General features: G+C 37.5%; 2 protein-coding genes across 2 annotated transcripts; both read right to left on the reverse strand.

Moving 5' to 3' along the window:
• Positions 1–300: 300 nt before the first annotated feature.
• Positions 301–780, reverse strand: LOC131218073 (uncharacterized). Its single transcript, XM_058212758.1, has one exon. The coding sequence runs from the start codon at positions 778–780 to the stop codon at positions 301–303; it is 480 nt and encodes a 159-aa protein (XP_058068741.1).
• Positions 781–7,224: 6,444 nt separating this feature from the next.
• LOC131218322 (uncharacterized) lies at positions 7,225–8,629 on the reverse strand. The gene is made up of 5 exons (XM_058212967.1): positions 8,513–8,629; positions 8,247–8,369; positions 8,046–8,154; positions 7,586–7,650; positions 7,225–7,495 (listed from the first exon to the last, which is right to left on the reverse strand). The coding sequence occupies exons 1-5, from the start codon at positions 8,627–8,629 to the stop codon at positions 7,382–7,384; spliced, it is 528 nt and encodes a 175-aa protein (XP_058068950.1). The 3' UTR covers positions 7,225–7,381.
• Positions 8,630–19,968: the final 11,339 nt, after the last annotated feature.

A 19,968-nucleotide genomic window follows, 5' to 3' on the forward strand; every position in this document is an offset into this window, starting at 1 on the left:
GGTATTCTAGAATGTCTTTCGAAGAACTAAATCTCTAACTTGAAACCTTTTGACCTTGACCAATACATTATAGAAGCGTGATACCTACTGTTGGCAAACGATGGTTCGAATCCGAGCTTGTTCCCTTTGTTCCTTAAGGAGGTCGAGATTGAGGGCCATAAGCTCGGTATTGACTTGTTTGTCGAATGAGTCTGTTCAGGCTGTATGTAATCTGGTCTCTACGGGAGTGACTGCCTCTGCTCTATATGCTAAAGAGAAAGGGGTCTCCCCGGTAGCTGTTCGGGCAGTAGTTTGATATGCCTAGAGGACTTTTGGGAGTTCTTCAGCCCATGCTCCTTTAGCGTTCTCAAGCTTGGTATAGAGATGATGCTTGATGATCTTGTTAACTACCTCAACTTGCCCATTCACCTGCAGATGTCGTGGCAACAAGTAGACGTTGCGAATTTCGAGGTTCTTGCACATCTCCTGATACTGATTGTTATCGAATTGTTTCCCGTTATCGGAGACGATAGTCTGAGGAATCCCAAACCTCTGACACTTATCGCATCTCTGGATGAGCTTTTGTGTATCGTGCTGGATGGTTGGCCAGTAATAACCTTGTCGAACGACCTTATGTGCTAACGCTCGTCCTCTAGAGTGGTTCCCACAGATTCCTTCGTGGATTTCCCTTAGGACGTATTCTGCTTCTTCTACTTGGACGCACCTTAGGTATGGAAGGTAGAATCCTTTCTTGTAGAGTGTACAATGGAGTATGGTATATTGAGAAGCTTTGATCTTCATTCATTGTGCTTCCATTCGATCCTCAGTTAGCTCGCTGTTCTCGAGGTACTTGATGATCGGGTCCATCCAGGTTGATTCTAAGCTGACCGAAAGCACAACCGTGAGCTCGGTTTCATTGATGCTCAGTCTGGCTAGGAATCAGGGTGACACTGCATGTCATGTCAACTTTTGAATTGTCAGCCTATAGAAAAAGAGAAACAAAGGAGACCTTGGCTAGTGCAGGGGACTCTCTGATGCCTAAGTCAGGAACGGGGTATTTTGTTGTAGGGTAGGGTCTCGAAAAAAGAGATACCAGTCGAGTGCTAGGGTAAGAATGAGAGTACCTTGAATGGTTGGAGATATCTCTATATATAGGGAAGGGAGTACAATTTTATGGGGACTCTTTCCTAATATCTTAGAGATCCGGTCGGATCTGGGATCTTTATGAGATTACTAGCTTCCGAAGTTATTGGGATCTGATCTTATCCTCCAAAGATCTTGTGAGAGATCTTCGGGATGTTAGGAGATTCCTTGAAACCATAGCTCGGATTTAAGTCGGCTCCCACAGGCGGGTGACGACTCGGGAATAAGTGACACCGATCTATTTGACAAATCAACATTTACCATCTTCGACTGATGGTTGGGTCGGAGGATCTGTGTCCCCTTCAGCTGGGCACTAATGGTTCGTAACCTTGTTAGGGGTATCGCCGACCTGTAATTGAACATTGGCTGAGCTATGATCATCCAGTGGTCGATCTATGACTGAGATATGGCTGGGTAATAACTGATCTGGGGTTGATTATGGTCGATCTATAGCCAACCTATGATCGACCTATGAGTTAGGTTGGCATTCGACTATTCGAATGGGCTCGTAGTCGTGTTCTTTGAGTGTCCTTATTGTTGCATTGACCTCCTTGATGGTCAGCTTGTTTTTAGACTTGGACGCCTTATCAGGCTTAGGTTTCACTGGGCTCGTGTTGGTTCAGTAGAGTTGGTCCATTCCATAAGTCAACTTATCGACTTGTCGATTTTTCCCCCACAACATATGTTATTTGGAAAGTACTTGTGCTATGTGCTATATTTTTTGAAAAGATATGAGTGATAGTGATGGTTATTTGAGTGGTTGTGAGATTGTTGAGAGTGAGATCCAAGAGTGATGGCCAGCTTATGAGAAACATTTATGAGTGATGGTGAGATTATGATGTGAGTGATTGTGAGGTATGCTCAATGTGGATAGGATGAAGGCATCTATTTTTCAAATTTTGCTAAGTGATAAATTATGCAGAGTGATATTGAGTGACAATCCATGCTAAATGATGATTTTACGAAGTGATATTGAATGATGATTGATGCTGAGTGCAGTGAGTTATGAGTGAGATTTGACTAATTGAAAAAGAATTGGTCTTGGTGTAAATTGATAAACTATACCTAAGAGTTGATAAATAATGCATATAATTCTTCATTTTTCTAATTGATTTCACTATAATTTTTAAATTTGCAAAACTATTATTTTGTCTTATATTCAAAACATTTTTACCTGGCGCTTTGCTCATACCATTTATTAATGGAAAAATCGTAAACCGGGACCGTTGCGATGCTTAGAAGTTGGTTAGACGAGACTGATAGCATATATCACTTGCTCTACATAGACATTAAATTTAAAATATTTTAAACTTTGAATTTTTAAATATTTTTTTATTTAACTTTGGGACTTTCATGATTTGGATTAAGGATTTAATGAATTGGATTAATTCAAATACGTTTAATAGTTTTATTTTGTATGCATAGTTTGGATGTGAACGTTGTGATGTGAATGTTATTTTTGTTTGAAAAATTACAAAAATAATATTTTCTGTAAAATATGAAAACCGAAAATTCAAGTTGATCTAAAATAAGGACAGGCTGAAGCACGTTTGGAACGCTGTCCTTAAAGCGTTATTTGCCCCTACTCAAGTGAATTGAGTATGCTGAAAGGTTATAGGCAAACCGCTTCTAGGATATGACGAGTTTGATGTGGGTCTGCGTTCAGCAAACACGAAGGCCCACTAATGGAACTCTGTTACACAGTCTGGCAAAAATACAGAAAAAAGAAAAAATCTCAGAAGAAAAAGAGAGAAGAAGATTTCTATGAATAAGACCATTGCACTGGTCTGTTCTTCTTGTTCTTCAGCTACTGATTCAGTTGAACCGTTCTTAACCACATTGCTGGTCTGATTTTCAGGTAATGGTTCAAACAAACCTTGTTGTATTGCTGGAATCACTGGTCCAATGGAGTAGAGAGGCTATGGTTCATATGGTTATGCTGGAGTGAGTTGTGATGGATTGGAAACCCATCCAGGCTCTCTTTATAGGGTATGGTGGCTGGGTGGTTATGGTCAAGGGACATAAATCCCATTAATCCATTTCTAGATGTTGGAAAACTTATCGTTATTTAGCTATTTCTGACTGTTGTGCATGGCTCATAATAACAGCTGCATGCTGACTGTTGTGAGAGCTGGCTAGCCGTTTTCTGGCTGTTGGGCTAGCCATGCAGCAGTTTCGGCATGGCTCTGCAATAAATTTCTACAATATTCATAAGTCAAAGTACGCCACTAGCGCCTCTAAAGCCACACTGATTCACATGCCCATGCCCTTGCACCAAGCCCGTGACCGTGACCGTGCTCGAGCCCGAGCCCGCGTGCGGGTGTTCCAGTAACACGCAAACTCCATAGTCTAAGGACTATGTAAGCAAATATTATAGTACTCCCACACTTTCATTTCACCCCAAAAAACTTCTCCTCTTTTTCCAATGTGGGACTATTCCCAAAACCCACAAAAAAGGTATTTTTCAAACACTTTTTATATTATATTAAAATCAAAATTTTGCAACAATCCCCCACTTGATTTTAAAAATATATTTTTCTTGAAAAAATATTTCTGCCAGAATAATTAGCTTAAAGAAAGATATCTTTCTATTTAAATATTCCTTTAGTGTAAGTATCTCAAAACTCTATCGAAATGACTGGTAGCTGCAGCATTGAACTAATTATTCCTAGATAACAGAGTCGGAGAAACCACACACATATTCGCGATGTGTTAATTAGAGTTCCCACAATCTTGCTCAACACAATTAATGGTCATGTGTTTATCCTAGTTCGTGAACGATCCCGAGAGAAAACTCTAACTCTCATAAGAGACGACACCATCTCTATGTTCATATAGATGAAATTCTTCTAGTGTCTTCGTTACTTTAAGATACTTGTCCTTTAGACTGGATTTTATTAATATTTCTAAGACTCAACCATTTTTCATAACGCTCAGCATTTTATCTATTATGGATGAGGTCTTATATAGTTTAGTGTTGAAAATTTTCCACATATCAGTGACTTGTTCTTACCCATTAAACCCGAAATTAGAGATTTTCAGACTTTAAGTTGGGTTACCATCACTGGTGAAACTTTGTCTGAAGAGTTTCAATCCCATTCCTCTATATGTAGCCTTTACTACCTCTCTCGGTAGAGGTTTAGTAAAAAGGTCTGCTAGGTTATTGCTTGATTTCATATAGGAAATAACAATGACTCCATTTTGAATCAACTGTCTAACATAATCATGTCGAAGACTTATATGTTTAGACTTACCATTTTATGTGCCGTTATAGGCTCTAACTAATGTTGCTTCACTATCACAATGTAATGACACATTCGATATATGCTTTATATAGAAAGAAATTTGTAATAAGAGATCCCTTAGCCACTCAGCCTCTTTGCCTGTTGTAGTTAGGGCTATGAATTCAGACTCCATAGTCAAGTGCCTTATGCAAGTCTGTTTCTTGGATCCCCAAGATACAGCTGCACCTCTTAGGGTGAATACCCACTTTGTAGTAGAATTGTTGTCCCCTACACTCGATATCTAGCTCGCATCGGTATATCCTTCCAATATGAAAGGAAACTCTTAATAAAATAGTCCTAAGTCTTTGGTTGCTTTTAAGTAACCAAGGACTCTACTAATAATATTCTAGTATTCGGTACTAGGGTTAGTAGTAAACCTACTAAGTTTACTCGCAGCATATGCGAATTAGGTCTAGTGCATTGCATAACACACATAAGACTCCCTATGGCACTCGCATATTCTTATTTTGCAATTGTTCTTCCGTTATTCTCTTTTAGCTTGATACTTGGATTAAATGATGTTTTTGCTTATTTTATATTTAAATGGTTAAACTTGTTTGGTATCTTCTCAATATAATGAGATTGACACAAAGCATAACTCCCACAATGTTTTTTTTAACTTTGATACCTAAGATGGTATCAACTTGTCAAGATCCTTCATTTTGAATACGGAAGATAAAAACCTCTTTGCTTAAGTAACACCTTCTATTTTATCACTTATTATTAACATGTCATCAACATACAGACAAATAATAATCATGCAGCTACCATCTACTTTAGAATATATGCATTTATCAGATACATTATGCATGAAACAGTGAGATAGTATTTTGGAATCAAACTTCTCATGCTATTGTTTTGGAACTTGTTTTAATCCATATAGAGATTTGATTAATTTACATACTTTATTTTCATTTCCTAGTAGAACGAATCCTTCAGGTTGTTTCATGTATACCTCCTCATTGAGGCCATTCAGAAATGCGGTCTTTACATCCATTTAGTGGATGTGAAGATGATGTATGAAAACTAGCGCAAATAATATCCTAATGGATGCTATCCTTGCTACAGGAGAATATGTGTCAAAATAATTTATCCCTTCTTTTTGTCTAAAACCCTTAGCTATTAATCGAGCTTTAAAGGTTTGGATAGTCCCATCAGTGTGATATTTCTTCTTAAATAGCCACTTATAACATTTGGGTCTAGAACCTGGAGGTAAGTTTACTAGTTCCCATTTTGATTTGACATTATATATTTCATTTCATCGTTTGTAGCTTCTTTCCAAAAAGCTGAGTCTCTAGAGGATATAGCCTCTTTATATATTTTAGGATCACCTTCTATAGTCATTAATATATGTGTTTTTCTTATAACATTTTCTCTATCTCCTTCTACAAGATGGAAAAAGATACGCTGAGAGTCTATATAGTCATCTCTTAGACTCTTCTTTATTCTTGTCCTTTGACTCCTACGAGGTTTAACAAGAGCTTTCACTATTTGTAGAGTTGTGCTATCTGGTTTTCTATCAGGAGTTTGAACTTAATTTTCCTTTGACTCTAAGGATAGTGAGTTCTCAAAGAACTCAGCATCTCTTGATTCTATTATGATATTAGACTTTATATCTAGAAGTTTATAAGCTTTACTATTATGTGCGTACCCTACGAAGGAGGACTTAATAGCTCTGGGTCATAAATTATTTCTTTTTAGATCAGGGGTTCTACAATTCGCAAGACACCCCCACACTTTTAGATATCCTATGTTAGGTTTTCTACCTTTCCATATTTCATATGGAGATATTTTATATTTTTAGACGGAATTCTATTTAGTATATGACACGCTGCAAGCAGTGCCTCACCCTATAGACTTAGTGACAACTTTGCTCTGATTAGCATTGAGTTGACCATTTTTACTAATGTTCTATTTTTCCTTTCACCTATTCTAGGCTTTAATTCTTAGCATATTAAGTTAGTCATGATTTCTTATCAAATATTCATAGAATATAACACACAAGCAGTCAAGACATAATTTTCAAAATATCAAAATGAATGCAAACTACCCTAGCAACAAAAATTAGACATGCATGTACATGGAATTAGATTTTTTTCTAAGAAACCAAACACTACCAGAAAACGGGCCAAAGGCTACGGCTAAAAACCGTAGCTAAAAGGCAATGGCTACGGTTAAGATCCGTAGCACGACCGTAGCCATTGGTGCTGTAGCCATAGGTCTAAAAGCTATGGCTATGGATACAATCCGTAGCTATAGAGATAATGGATACGGATTAAATCCGTAGCCGTTTCTTCTGGAGCGCTAAAGTATTTACAGCTACGGATTATATCTGTAGCTAAAAGTTAAAAACGAACCGTAGCAATTGGCTTAAATTAGCAATAACTACAGTTTGTAGAAACAGGCTACGGTTAATAGCCGTAGCTAATTAAGCTATAGGTACGGATTAAATCCATAGCAATATTGTCCTTAAGTTAAAATCATATACAGCTACGGATTTTATCTGTAACTAAAAGTAGAATGAGAACCGTAGCAAAAGGCTAAATTTAACAAGAGCTACGGTGTTCAACAAAGTACTACGGTTAATAGCCGTAGCTAATGCCTATTGTTAATAAAAAATTTGATTTGTAATGGCAGCTCTTACCATTGTAGTACACCCTGATAACTCATATAAGCAAGATCCAATTCATGGCTAAATCATTCATTCATTCAATCAAACACAATCATTCATTTCCATTCAATCATACACAATCATTCATTTCCATTCAATCATACACAATGCCAATATAATAGTTATATGTCTATTTAAAGTTCTCATTAACAACAAGATCCAATGCCTTCTCGCAGCCAAATAGCTTCTCAACTAGCGCAAGCAAAAACTCCATGGATGTGCATCTACTGGTTATCAATTTGCAATCAACTAACACCCTATTCTTAGCTTCGCTTTGATCCGAAAGCTTACTGCACATGGATGATCATATACCTGTTTGATCTGAAGGAGAATCAATGTTATACGCTGTCAGTTGTTCTTTCAGCTCAAGCTCCTTATCCTCTTCCTCTTCACTATCAATGGCAGTTGGCATTTTCTGCTGAAAGACTCAAACCAAAAAGGCAATGAGAAGTCCACAAAAACAGGGAGATACTTGGGAAATAAGATGTTTCAGGATTTGCAAGCACACCTTTCTAGCAGGAGCCTTCTTCGAAGCTCCCCTGCCTTTGGGTTTTACACCCTTGGAAACATGTCCTACGGAGAGAAAAAGATAACATGCATTGAGATGAATGAAATCTTCAAGATGGGAAATAAAATAGTAATTGACAATCTGCCTATACCGAGTTCTGTTCCCAACAAGGTTCGTAAAATTCAGGTTGACAGTGAAACCATGTGATCCTCCATTGATGACGTTAAATGCAGGCACAGGCAAAACTAGAGTTTTGTTCCCAGCAAGGTTCGCAATGTGCTACATGACAAATAGTGCAACTTAACAAATATACGCTTTAACAGTGAGTAAAGGGCCAGTGAATAATCATACATTTTGAACTGTGTTTGGACAAGAGATGCTAAAAAAGATTATTTTCTGTTGATTTGAAGAGGCCAGTGAATAATCAGATATGATACATCATGTGTTGATGAATTTGTACCTCCATCATTTTGCAATCTTGGATTAGCATGCACAGATGATGCCTGCAACCTTCTCAATTCCTCAGAAAGTTGGTGGGAGATGAGCTGGCCAGAATGGGCTTGAAGGACCTGTGAAATATTCATGTAAACTACAATATACATAATAGTTCTCTATGACGTTGTGTATAGGTAATAGAAAAAGAAATTTTGGAAGCAAAAACCTTCAAAAGAGCAGAACTTGTCTCTAGATAAAGATTCATGACAGAGCTGGAATGTTGGAAAGGATTGGCAGATGCATCATTTGTTGCTGCAGAAGGTATTTCTTTTAAGAACTTGAGGCAATCCTGGGAAAAAAGAAAGAAAGACATGTCCATGAGTGGACTCTAAACATTTTCATGTTTAGGAAGCTTTATGAGGAAAAAAATGCAGCATATATTGAGGACAAGTTCATCCATACAATGGCAATGAAATAAAGCATGTGAATCACCTCAAAAAAAGTATCCTTATATGTGCTCAGATTTTCGTTCAGCCATTGCTCCAGATTTATGTGTTCCTTACGAGAAGCAACTGCAGCCAGTTTGATGCTGAATGTAAATGGAGTCATGTCCAATTAATACTGATAGTCTGATTGTAAGATCTATGAGAGTACACAAAATATTATGATAATAATTTGAGTTATTTCCTATTTTATAGAGTTTTATCAATATTGTGGGAGATCCTCACCGCTACTAATTACGCCAAGTGCATTCGCACTTTTGCCAATCCACACATGCTAGTTCTAGCAGATCAAAGGCAATGGGAGTTGTCCATAAATTTTGGGTAGCCTAGTTTTGCATAGATCAAGGGAATGGCTTGAATATAAAAAGGGATATGTGTACACAACTTACTGCATAGGGAAACTTTCGATTGGTGAGTCGATACATCAGTTTCTTCTTTGGTTATTTGTTTAGGGCTGCAAATCGTTAGGTAGGCTTTTAATTTTGGAACAGTGATTTGTTTGGGGCTGCAAATTCTTGTAACCCATATCAAATTTCAGGATCTTCGACAAATAGCGTAACTAGCAAAAAAAAAAAAAAAATCTACTGTGAGACAATGTTAACGTTTCCATTTGTGGACTATAGTAGGAGAATCAAGTGACCCGCACTTAATCAAAGAAGAGTACGGGTGTTCAGCCACGAAATGGAAAAGAAAAGGAAAAAAAAAACCTTTTTTAAATCACGGAGCTAAAAAATGCCTTGTACTGCATATAGCAGTATAGGTGCCTGTAGGTGGTTAGTTCCGATTGAGAGAAGTCCCAGATTTGTTGCTAAAAGGATGCAACAAATCCAGGGGATTCTCAAGGTACAATCTGTCCACTGGGATGCAATGGATGAATGGTCTGGATTACTGATCCATAGGCATCATTTCCATCAAATAACTTAGCACAAAACCAATAGATGATCAAACAAGCATAACTTTTCTATTCATTATACATCTAAACTGGGCCATAATTTGGACAGTTCAATGACCTGTATGCCACGTACACAATTTCTAAGTACTCTAGGTGCCTGCGTAACCTCCATTGCACACTACTAGTATCAAAGTTTTTAGTCTTTAGAAAAACAAAGGGCCAAAAGTCAAAAAAAAAAAAAAAGGATCCCCAAATACCCAGCCCTGTTTAGATGCAAAACAAGGCATGAAAAGATTGGAAGATCCTAGTCGTTCCAATCTCTGGCCTTTTCCCTGAAAAAGTAGGCTGTTGTTGTTTCTTCTTCCCAATCAGTTAGGATTGTCATATCAGTGAGATTTTTTGGAAATTCCCAATTCCAAAATGGGCCATTAGATCAACAGTCTAGATCACTACACCACGGGCTTGGGATTGTCACTACACCACGGGCTTGGAAATTCCCAATTCCAAAATTCTCAAGAATGCTGAGTCGCCCATCTGACACCAACAGTCCAAATTTACCTGGGCTTGGGACCTGTTAGTGTGTGTCACAAAGAACACACACATGAACACACACACACACAGAGGAAGGGAGGGAGGGAAGGGGGGGGGGGGGAGAGAGAGAGAGAGAGGGAGAGAGAGAGATGACTCTTACAGGAGTTCAAATCTAGCATTTGCATGATCATGAATGTGATATTTACACCAGCCACAGCAAATGGATGCTCCCAAGTAGCTCGCTTTCCACCTTGCTTGTTCAATAGCCTTTGAAAAGTTGGGATGGATAGAATCATCTAATCTGCAAGAAAATTTGGGCCATATTCCATCAATGTCGGGGCACATCATGTCCTTGGTGCAAATCAATGAAACATAGGGACCACTTGTACAAAAATAGATGCATCAGAATAGTACTCACCCTCATGAACTGATCTGCTTCAACTTTCTAATTATGGCAGCTCCCAGTGATAGTGAAGCCGCTAACTCAGCTGTTGTCTCTGTAAGAACACCTTGCCAATACAATTCATATAAAAATTCAATCGATTTCTATGTCAAGAAAACAAAAAAATCCTGACAGATGGCTCACAGCTGATCTCTACTGCCGCCTGGAGCATGCAAAAAGAAAAAAGAAAATGAAGATGAATATGCTAAATGGGTAGTAGTCGAAATCACCATTTAGTTTCATTTAGGTGGGAAGCAGGCCCTTAATTTCATTCAAATTCAAAAAAGCATTTGCTTTGACAAAAAATGAGTAGCAAGCACACTGCTAGAGGGGAAAAGGCCGAAACTGCAAATTCAGATGATTTTGAGTCTGAATTAAAATATAGGATATGCAATGCCAACCTCATTCAAATTAGAATAATGATACCTGATTCAAGATTGTTTTTTTCTATTTTTCTTTGTTTCCTTTAGTTCAATTCAATTGAGCATGCCTTGCATCCAAACAGGCCTTACGTTTAATATAACAACCTCGTCAAAATCTGTGGCCCATAAGACATCTGCATTGAGATCCATAAATTGAGTTTGACAGCTTGGATTTGAATCCCGTCAGATCCATAAATTGAGTTTGGCAAACTACATTAGGACATTAGAATTATTCAAAAGAGCTTTTCTTTTCCAAACAAACACAAACTCATGTAACTTAAGTATATAATCAAGTAATAAGTAGAAAATATGGGAAAAGAAACTGAAAAGCACCACAAACATATCAAAAGGAATGCTTAAAGGACCACAAACACACACTGCTCAGAAACTGAAAAGCCAATTGCCTTTCATGGTTCTCCTCAATATAAACGAAAAGACATATGATCTGCAAAATGGAGTGCCACATTCATCCAGAGTTATTAAGCAAGTCTAATCAGCCATGTTTAGAAAACCAATAACTAGGCACTGAACATGCCCCACAAGTGTTATATGATTTTTAAATTGTTAGGGAAATGATAGTTGGGTCACTTGGTAAGATTTCACTGTTCTCACCTTTTGCACTCCATCCCTAGTCTCAATGTTGAAATAGAGTCTGTATCTGCTTCATTTGAATAGTTAAGGATGTAAACAGGCCATCCTCTAAAAGCTGGGCTGAGCAAATTAAAATTTTGAATAGTAATGGCCTAACAAGCTAGCCCCAAACAGTTCAAAATCTAGTCCCAAATCCTACATGTGGTGCTTGTGAGGATAAACAAACGAAGTGATCAATAAAGCATTAGATTGAAGCCTGAAGGCAAGAAGAATGAAGCATGTATCAATCTATAAATACTGTTAATTACTTAACAAAAAAATGTACAAGTAAAACATACCATTCAGAAGAAAAACATCATTACAAGTGTTGCTAAAATGGATATTGTTGCACCTGATAATGATGCCTCTGTTAAATCTAGGAATTTCCATGTCAATGCGTGTGTACACACACACACACACACAAACACACACACATAGATGAAAGATATACATACAATCAGGGTAACCACTAAACAGTGAAATACATAAAGATTACATGTCAGCCAAGAAACTTACTTGGGGTGCATTGGAATGCACTACTGCAATGAATCACAATTATAATCTAATACACATTTTAGAGGATTCTGATTAAAGGCTGCCAAACATGACAAATAATTCAATTCTTGAATTCTTCAATCTTGAACCCTGAGACTCAAAGCCCCTTTTCAATTGGTCAACAAATATAATTGAATTAAAGAGGAGAAAATAAAACATTTGTTGGCTGCTTTTAATGGCCCACCAGATGGGTTTAAATGATATGCAATTGTGGCAACAGCAAGTCATGCACAAGCAACTACAGGAGCTCCAGAGACAGCAACAACTTCAGCAACTTGATCAGCAGGCAAGGCAGCAACATTTTTTGAGTCAACCGTCTGGAGTTGCAAAGCAGTCTAGTGATCAATTACCTGCCTTGGGCAATGGTGCACCTATGCATGATGCAACTAACTACATGTGGTCACAGGAACATGTACAAGGTTATAGGAAATGGCCGCTGCTGTGTTAGCATATATACAAATGCATGAAAATCCGAAGTCCGTATCAGTTAAATTTTTATAACTTCTTAACCTTTCTCTTCTTTCTATAAAACTAAAACACTCTCGAAGAAAGAACGAAAAAAAAAAGAAGAAGATATCAACCAGAGGTAATCCATGTCAGAAAATGTTGCCATTAACAATCAGAGAGAAAAATGATAAATGCACAAGGAACTTTGGCCTTCTCTTCATTGAATGTAGAATGTTGTCACATTTCTTTTTTAATTAATAGCCTATCTGCTGACAACTAATTGAAGGATTTGGGATTACAAATATCGAAGAGTAATTGAAGGATTGGTGTGTTCTATGGGGTATCCAGATTGAGCCAATCATATCAATAGTTTGGATCACTAAACTACATGCTCCATTGTACCTGAAATTAATGGTGATCCTAACCATCTAATCACTAGATAGAAAATGGGCAATCTATATCTATTATACTAGAAAGGTTCCATCATTCTCTGGACCAGCCATTATGTGAGGCTCGGCCTTGATCATCAATTGTTTCCAAAAAATATGCTATGTTTCAATTTAATTAAGAAATGGTAAGTAATGTAATGAAAGCACCACTTGATGTTAGCATTGGGGTTTAATTAAGAAGTCAGAAATGGTAATCTTTTTCCTTTTATTTTTGGGACAGAGTAGTCAATTTGTATTAAGAGATACCTCTATACTCAATTTGGGGTGTTTTCAAACTCCAAACTCTCTATCCTATGCTAACCATTGTTTTTCTATCTCCCCAACTACTGTTTATAACCATAAATTAAAACACATTGCCTTTTGGTGTGTGGTTGGCAAAACTAATCAGACCCAGACTTTTGGTTTTACAATCTCAAGGAGGAATGTCAAATGAATTGTACAACACAATTGCACATGTAACAGATGGAATATGTGAAGGTATCTATATCAGCATGACTAATATTATTTTGCTTTTATATTTGAGCTACCGTTTTGTGCATGAATCTAAGGCTCTTAGAAATTCCAGATATGCATTGACTTCTCTGCAGGATTTGCAATTGGGGGTGACATGTTTCCGAGCTCAACTCTATCTGATCATGTCCTACGGTTTAACAACATTCCACAGGTAATTTCTTGTTTATGTAATTTTCTCTCTCTTGGTAGTTTCTTTAGACAAGCAGCAACCCATATTTCTAATTGCTTCTCCATTCTAGTGAAGAAGATTCTATTTACGTTTTCTGAACTTGCTGACAATTAGTCTTAAAATCACACCTTTTTAGCAAAAATGTGCCTAATATATGTATGTACTTTTAAGATATTTGTATGTACTTTTATACCATTTGCTCTAATATTAATCTAGTGGAAGAAAGGAGCTATTCAATAGGTGAGAAATTGCTATTTTGATGCAGGGAGCAGGTAAAAGATCTTAAGCCTCTGAAACAGGGGATGCCCAATAAAGTTGAAGAGCGCCTCGTTCTTCTTCTTTGTATCCTTTATAACTATAAATTGTTTTTTTTGTACCCTTATGTATAAAACATAATGCTGTCTATTCTAAGAAGTGGCTACAAAAATAATAATAACCATCATCATAAACATTGATAGACACAAAGTAAATGGCTGGTGTACAGATTTTACAGGAAACGAAAATCCTTAAATGTTAATCGACACTAGATCAATTGAGAGAAATAGAGAGAGAGAGAGAGAGAGAGAGAGAGAGAGAGAGAGAGAGAGACCTGTAAATATCAATCGACACTGGATCAATTGAATAGAGGAAGATCGAAAGCCCTAAGTGTACAAAAAAAAAAAAATCCTTAAATACCATGCAAAAAAAAACTTTCCCATTTTCACCTGTTACAGATTTTACAGAACCCTAAATCCTTTTCTTGTTAGAAATTTTACAGGAAACGAAACCCTAATCTGTGTATTTGAAGATTTAGAAATAAAAACTCAAAATCAAACTTAGAATATATGGTGAGAGAAATGGGTACCTGGTAAGAGAGAAGAGACGGAGAAGAGGTGAAGGGCGGGGGCTGCAGGGGTGGATTTTCACCTGGGTGAAGGGGGTGCATCGCTCAAGGATTGCAGTCGAGAGGGAGAGGGAACGAGAGAGGGAGAGGGAGAGGGAGAGGGAGAGGGAGCGACAGAGGGAGGTGGTTTAGGGTCGAGAGGGAGAGGGAGAGGGAGTGAGAGAGGGAGAGTGGAGCAAGAGAGAGAGCGCACGAGAGAGAAAAGGGACTCACGGACTTTGGGTTTTTTTCCCGGAGTGGAGGGAGAGAAATTTTAGAACATTTCGTTTGAGGGGGAAGGAGAAAAAGGGCAGCGTGCGGGGTGAGTTTTCGCATTTTTTCTGCTACGTTTTTAGACCGTAGCTAAAATCCCATTAGTCGTAGCCGTTGTTGCATCCTCTGCATTTGCACGTTTGACGGGTTCTAGACGGACGGTCCAATCAGGAGCTTTGTGGGGTCCATCATGATGCATTTGATAAATCCACTCCGTCCATGAATTTTGTAAATTTTTTTTATACATAATGGCCCAAAAATCTAGGAAAATCGAAGGCTAATTAAACCACACCATTGATCAATGGTACGTATATAATCTCCACCTTTTCCTACTGTGTGGTCCACTTGAGCCTTTGATCTACTTCCTTTTTTAGGATCTTGCCCTAAAATGATCTTTTAAAATGTATAGACGTATTAGATGGAGCATACAAATTTTAATGGGCCTCGTAGAGTTGCTTATGGGGTTGTCACATGGTGCAGGCATGGGTGGTGGCATTAGCTTTTAGCTACGGTTTAATTTTTTTAGCTACGGTTTTAAGCCGTAGTAATATAGCTACGGTTTATATCCGTAGCTAAAAATCAACATGGTCCGTAGCCTTTGGTCCTTTTTTTGGTGGTGCAATAGCACTTTCATCCCCTTCTCAATAAAGGTTATGAAATACCATTTATCTCCACGAGTAAGAATGCCGTTTAACTCACAGATATCATTGTGCATAAGATCCAATACTTGAGACAATCTTTCAACACTTTGAAAAAGTTTCTTCATCATTTTGGATCTTATGCACACTTCACATTTATCAGTTTCATTTTCTGTGTATGAGATTAAACCATTCTTAGTCATAAACTTTAAGATACTATACCTATATGGGCTAGTCTACCATGCCATAGTTCAACGGATTCAACTATATACATAAGTGCTACTTTCATTAAGAGAAAACTTGACAATACCGTTACAAGTATATCCCTTTTTGACAAAGTTTCCATTCTTAGACAAAATCAGTTTTCCTGACTCATACACTAACCTTATTCCTAGTTTACCCAAAAGGTCCCCAGAAACTAAGTTTCGCCTCATGTTTGGGATGTGCAGGACATTTGTCAGAATTACTTTTTTTTTCCAGAGGTGAATATTAGTTCGACGGTTCCTTTGCTAACAACCTTCGATTGGACTTCATTACTCATTTGGATTTCTTGACCATTGGTCAATTCCTCATAGGTTTCGAAAGCTGATCTGTCGTAGCACATATGTACGGTAGCAACAGTTTCATACCACTAATTAGGAACATTTCCTTGGATAGTATTCACCTTAGTGATCATGGCATTATATCGCCTTCTTCTACTGCACTTGCCTCTTTTTTAGATTTGCGATATCAGCATACTCAAGTATTGTGTCCAGTTTTCCCACAGACATGGCATGGACATTTGAACTTTCCGTTCTTCTTTTAGGCAGTTTTCTTGAATTTCCCTTTATTGGGTTTCAGGGAATTGTCCTTCTCAAGATTCTTATTATTAGTATTTTTAACTGCGTGTACCTTGGACGAGGAATTCCCCCTGTCATTCTTTTTATCACGAATGTGGGATTCTTCCTCAATTCTGAGATGTTTCTGGATTTGTTCCATTGTATAGTCCTCAGTCTTATGTAATAACTTTTTTCTATAGTCTTTCCACATTGGTGGTAGTTTAGTCATTATAGCCCCGACATGGAATGATTCAGGAAGATCGATCTTTATAGCTTTGATTTTGTTTACTATTAGCTGCAGTTCTTGGATTTGGGGTAACAGCGGTTTGTTATCTACTATGTTAAAGTTGAAATACCTGACAATGAAGAATTTGTTGGTACCTTCTTCTTCAGCCTTGTACTTGAACTCTAAGCGGTCCAGATTTCTTTTGCTGATGAAGTTTGTGTGTACAGATCATACAGTCTGTCAGAGAGCGCATTTAGAATGTGTCAACGACACAAAAGTTCATCTTCAGCTTGTTTGGTGCGGGCAATAACTTGTTCAAGAGTGTCTTTATCAGTTGCTTCAGGCAACGGCTGCAAATTTGGGACTAGGATGTAGTAGATCTTCAGCGCCGTCAGAAGAAATTTGAGCTTGTCTTGCCACCTTGTAAAATTGGTTCCATCGAACTAGTCAAGACGAATCAAGTCCTGATTCATCAACTTGATTGACGATACACTATCGGCTTCTATCAGTTTAAATAATGCTTTAAAATTGTTTGAAAAATTACAAAAATAATATTTTCTGTAAAATATGAAAACTGAAAATTTAAGTTAATCTGAAATAAGGACAGGCAGAAGCATGTTTGGAACGTTGTCCTTAAAGCGTTATTTGTTCCTGCTCAAGTAAATTGAGTTTGCTGAAATGTTATAGGCAAACCGCTTCTAGGATACGATGAGCCTGATGTAAGTCTACGTTCGGCAAACACAAAGGCCCACCAACGGAACTCCATTACATGGTTTGGTAGAAATATATAAAAAAGGAAAAATCCCAGAAGAAAAGGAGAGAAGAAGATTTGTGATAATAAGAGCACTGCACTGGCCAGTTCTTCAGCTACTGATTCATTTGAACCGTTCTAGACCACGTCACTGGTCTGATTTTCAGCCTGATTTTGCAACAATTTTTCCTTTAACCCAAGTCAAGGATCTAAACCCGAGGCTAGGGTTAACCTTAACCATGGTTTCATATTTGGAATAATGACATATCTGAATTGGGTTTTTCTAAATCTCTCTCTTGGCAGGGCACTTATTAAAATCATCTTTCAGAATAGGTAGAAATCTTACTGAGCACTTGTACGAGACCTTAATTTATATTAGCATAATCTAAGCAAGGATCAGGTTCTCTTACATCTCAAAAGGATTTTGTAATGCATGAGAGATAAAGTATTAGATTTAAATGTAATCATGCCAATTCATCCAAAGACAATATCTGTAGTACATGAAATACAAAGGATCACGAATATTGATTATGGATCGTGGATATTTATATTGAATATACACGATCGACAATGCATATCCGCGATCCATAGCAAATATCCGTGATCCATAGTAAACATTCACAATCTACTTGGAAAAATTGGACCACCACACTCTCCTTCCTTTCACAATTTTGCACCATTTATATATATATATATATATATATATATATAAAGAAAACCACCACACTCTCCTCCCTTTCACAAACTCTCACCATTTATACAAAATAAATAAATAAATAAATAAAGGGAACTACCATACCCTTATCCCTTTCACAAACTCCCACCATTCATATCCAATAAAAATAAAAATAAAAAACGACTATAAAAGGAACCACCGTACCTTCCTTCCTTTCACAAACTTCCACCATTAATACTCACCAATATAAATAACAACACATAAAAAGCCACTATTAAATTTACCTTTGGGCATTATAGATTCTATGTCAGAGAGTATGGCTAGACATCTATCTATCTATATATATATATATATACTCGTTTTTTGCCTAGACAGTGTATTGAGCTTCGCTGGAGCTTTATCGACATTTGTTGTGGTCCCTTGGAGAGTGCGGTGGCACGTCTGTACAACTACCAACCGTCGTTAACCGGAGCTTATTGTGTGGTTTCGTCATATATGTATATATATATATATATATATAAACGAAAAAGAAATCAAAAGGAAAATGCCAAATGGCTTTTCTGTACCAAGGCCCTTATATGGAGAACCTATTTGACATCTTATGGGGGCTTATTATCAAGTAAATTCAACTTGTCCAAACGAAATGAGTTTTAATTTCATATTATTAGCATAAGTTTGAGGGAAAAAAATCATCACGAGTAGACCACGTTAGGGGAAACATGTTAGAATTAAGAAATAACATTAATGCCATTGTAAATCACATAAAGCTTTATAAGAAGATTGAAAAAAAACACCATTTTGTAGCTCCCTATGTTTGATTAAAATGAATAGAGGCTAAAGAGTGGCCCAATCTTTATTTCAATGAGGCACACACTCTCATTTTGAAAAAGACCATGGGACTTGAGGGCACGCTGTCTCTGTACGGCAAAAAGGCATTTTTGTCCCAAAAATAGTAAAAATGCATTTAAAGCTTAAAAAGTAAGATTTAGAAAAGAAAGGTTAAATCATAAGTTTCATAAAACCTTGGGATTAACGTTATAAATTATATTATATTTAACTTAACTCCTTTCCAAGATGCCTTGTGTGGCCATCTACACCGGCACATGACTTAATTAAATCTGGCCACATAAGAGCCTCACCAAACTCCTCCTAGCGTGGACCACATCAAAGGAAACAATTGGAATTGAATGTCAACCGTTGAAAACTACCCGGCGGCGACAGGGAATTTTTTGATCAATTTGATATTTGTGTTTTCCCTTCTTCAACCAATGTTTATGTGATCTTCCGAATAAGTGAGATGACAAATACACATACCCTAGGAAGGTTTCAATGGTGGACACAATGATCCTTTCCAGTGGTGTGGTCCACTTGAGTTTTGGATAAGTTTCAAATTTGGGATCATGCCCTAACATGATCTGATAGAACGGATGAGCGGCATGGATAAGACACATACATCACGTGTGGGCTCCACAGATTAGGTGATCCACAATGGACAACTGGGGTCTTCAATGTAGTAGATTTTTTGGGTATCGACCTTCTAAGGTGGGAACCAACAAACCATTGGTCTGGATGATCGAACCGTTGCCTCCACTAGTCAGAATTAAAAGCGGGCCTGTAGTGTTTAAAAAGACGGCCGAGCATCATAAAATTCCTTGTGATCGATGGCCTGCTTTTGTCCCAGGAGCAAAGTTCTGACGATTTGTACCACATGGAAGTCTATCGATTAGACAGGATCATGTAAATGTTGCAGTTTCTGGGCTATGGCTCATGTCATGTGTGGTCCACAAATTGGACGGACCGGAATCAGCGGCATGGTCACCGTTAGACAGTGAATGCCATTAATATACGATTCCTTTTTCCTCCGTCACGATATACGATCGATTGTGTATTGCCATCCAATGAGACCAATAATCTAAAAGAGAACAATGATCTGAACCGTCCATATTTCATTTGCTACAATTTTAAAGGGATTAAACGGACTGATTTTTTGAGTTAAACGATAACAATTGGAAATTTTCTTTCAATTGTTACAAATCCAATTATACGTAGTGCTACTTATAATCACCCTTCAAAGATTTCCGAAAGTGGCTCTTATAGCATAGATCCAGAACATGGACGATTCAGATCATCAGACTGCTTAGAACGTGGGCC

Source organism: Magnolia sinica, chromosome 11 (assembly GCF_029962835.1).
Source record: "Magnolia sinica isolate HGM2019 chromosome 11, MsV1, whole genome shotgun sequence".
In the NCBI taxonomy this organism is placed as follows: domain Eukaryota; kingdom Viridiplantae; phylum Streptophyta; class Magnoliopsida; order Magnoliales; family Magnoliaceae; genus Magnolia; species Magnolia sinica.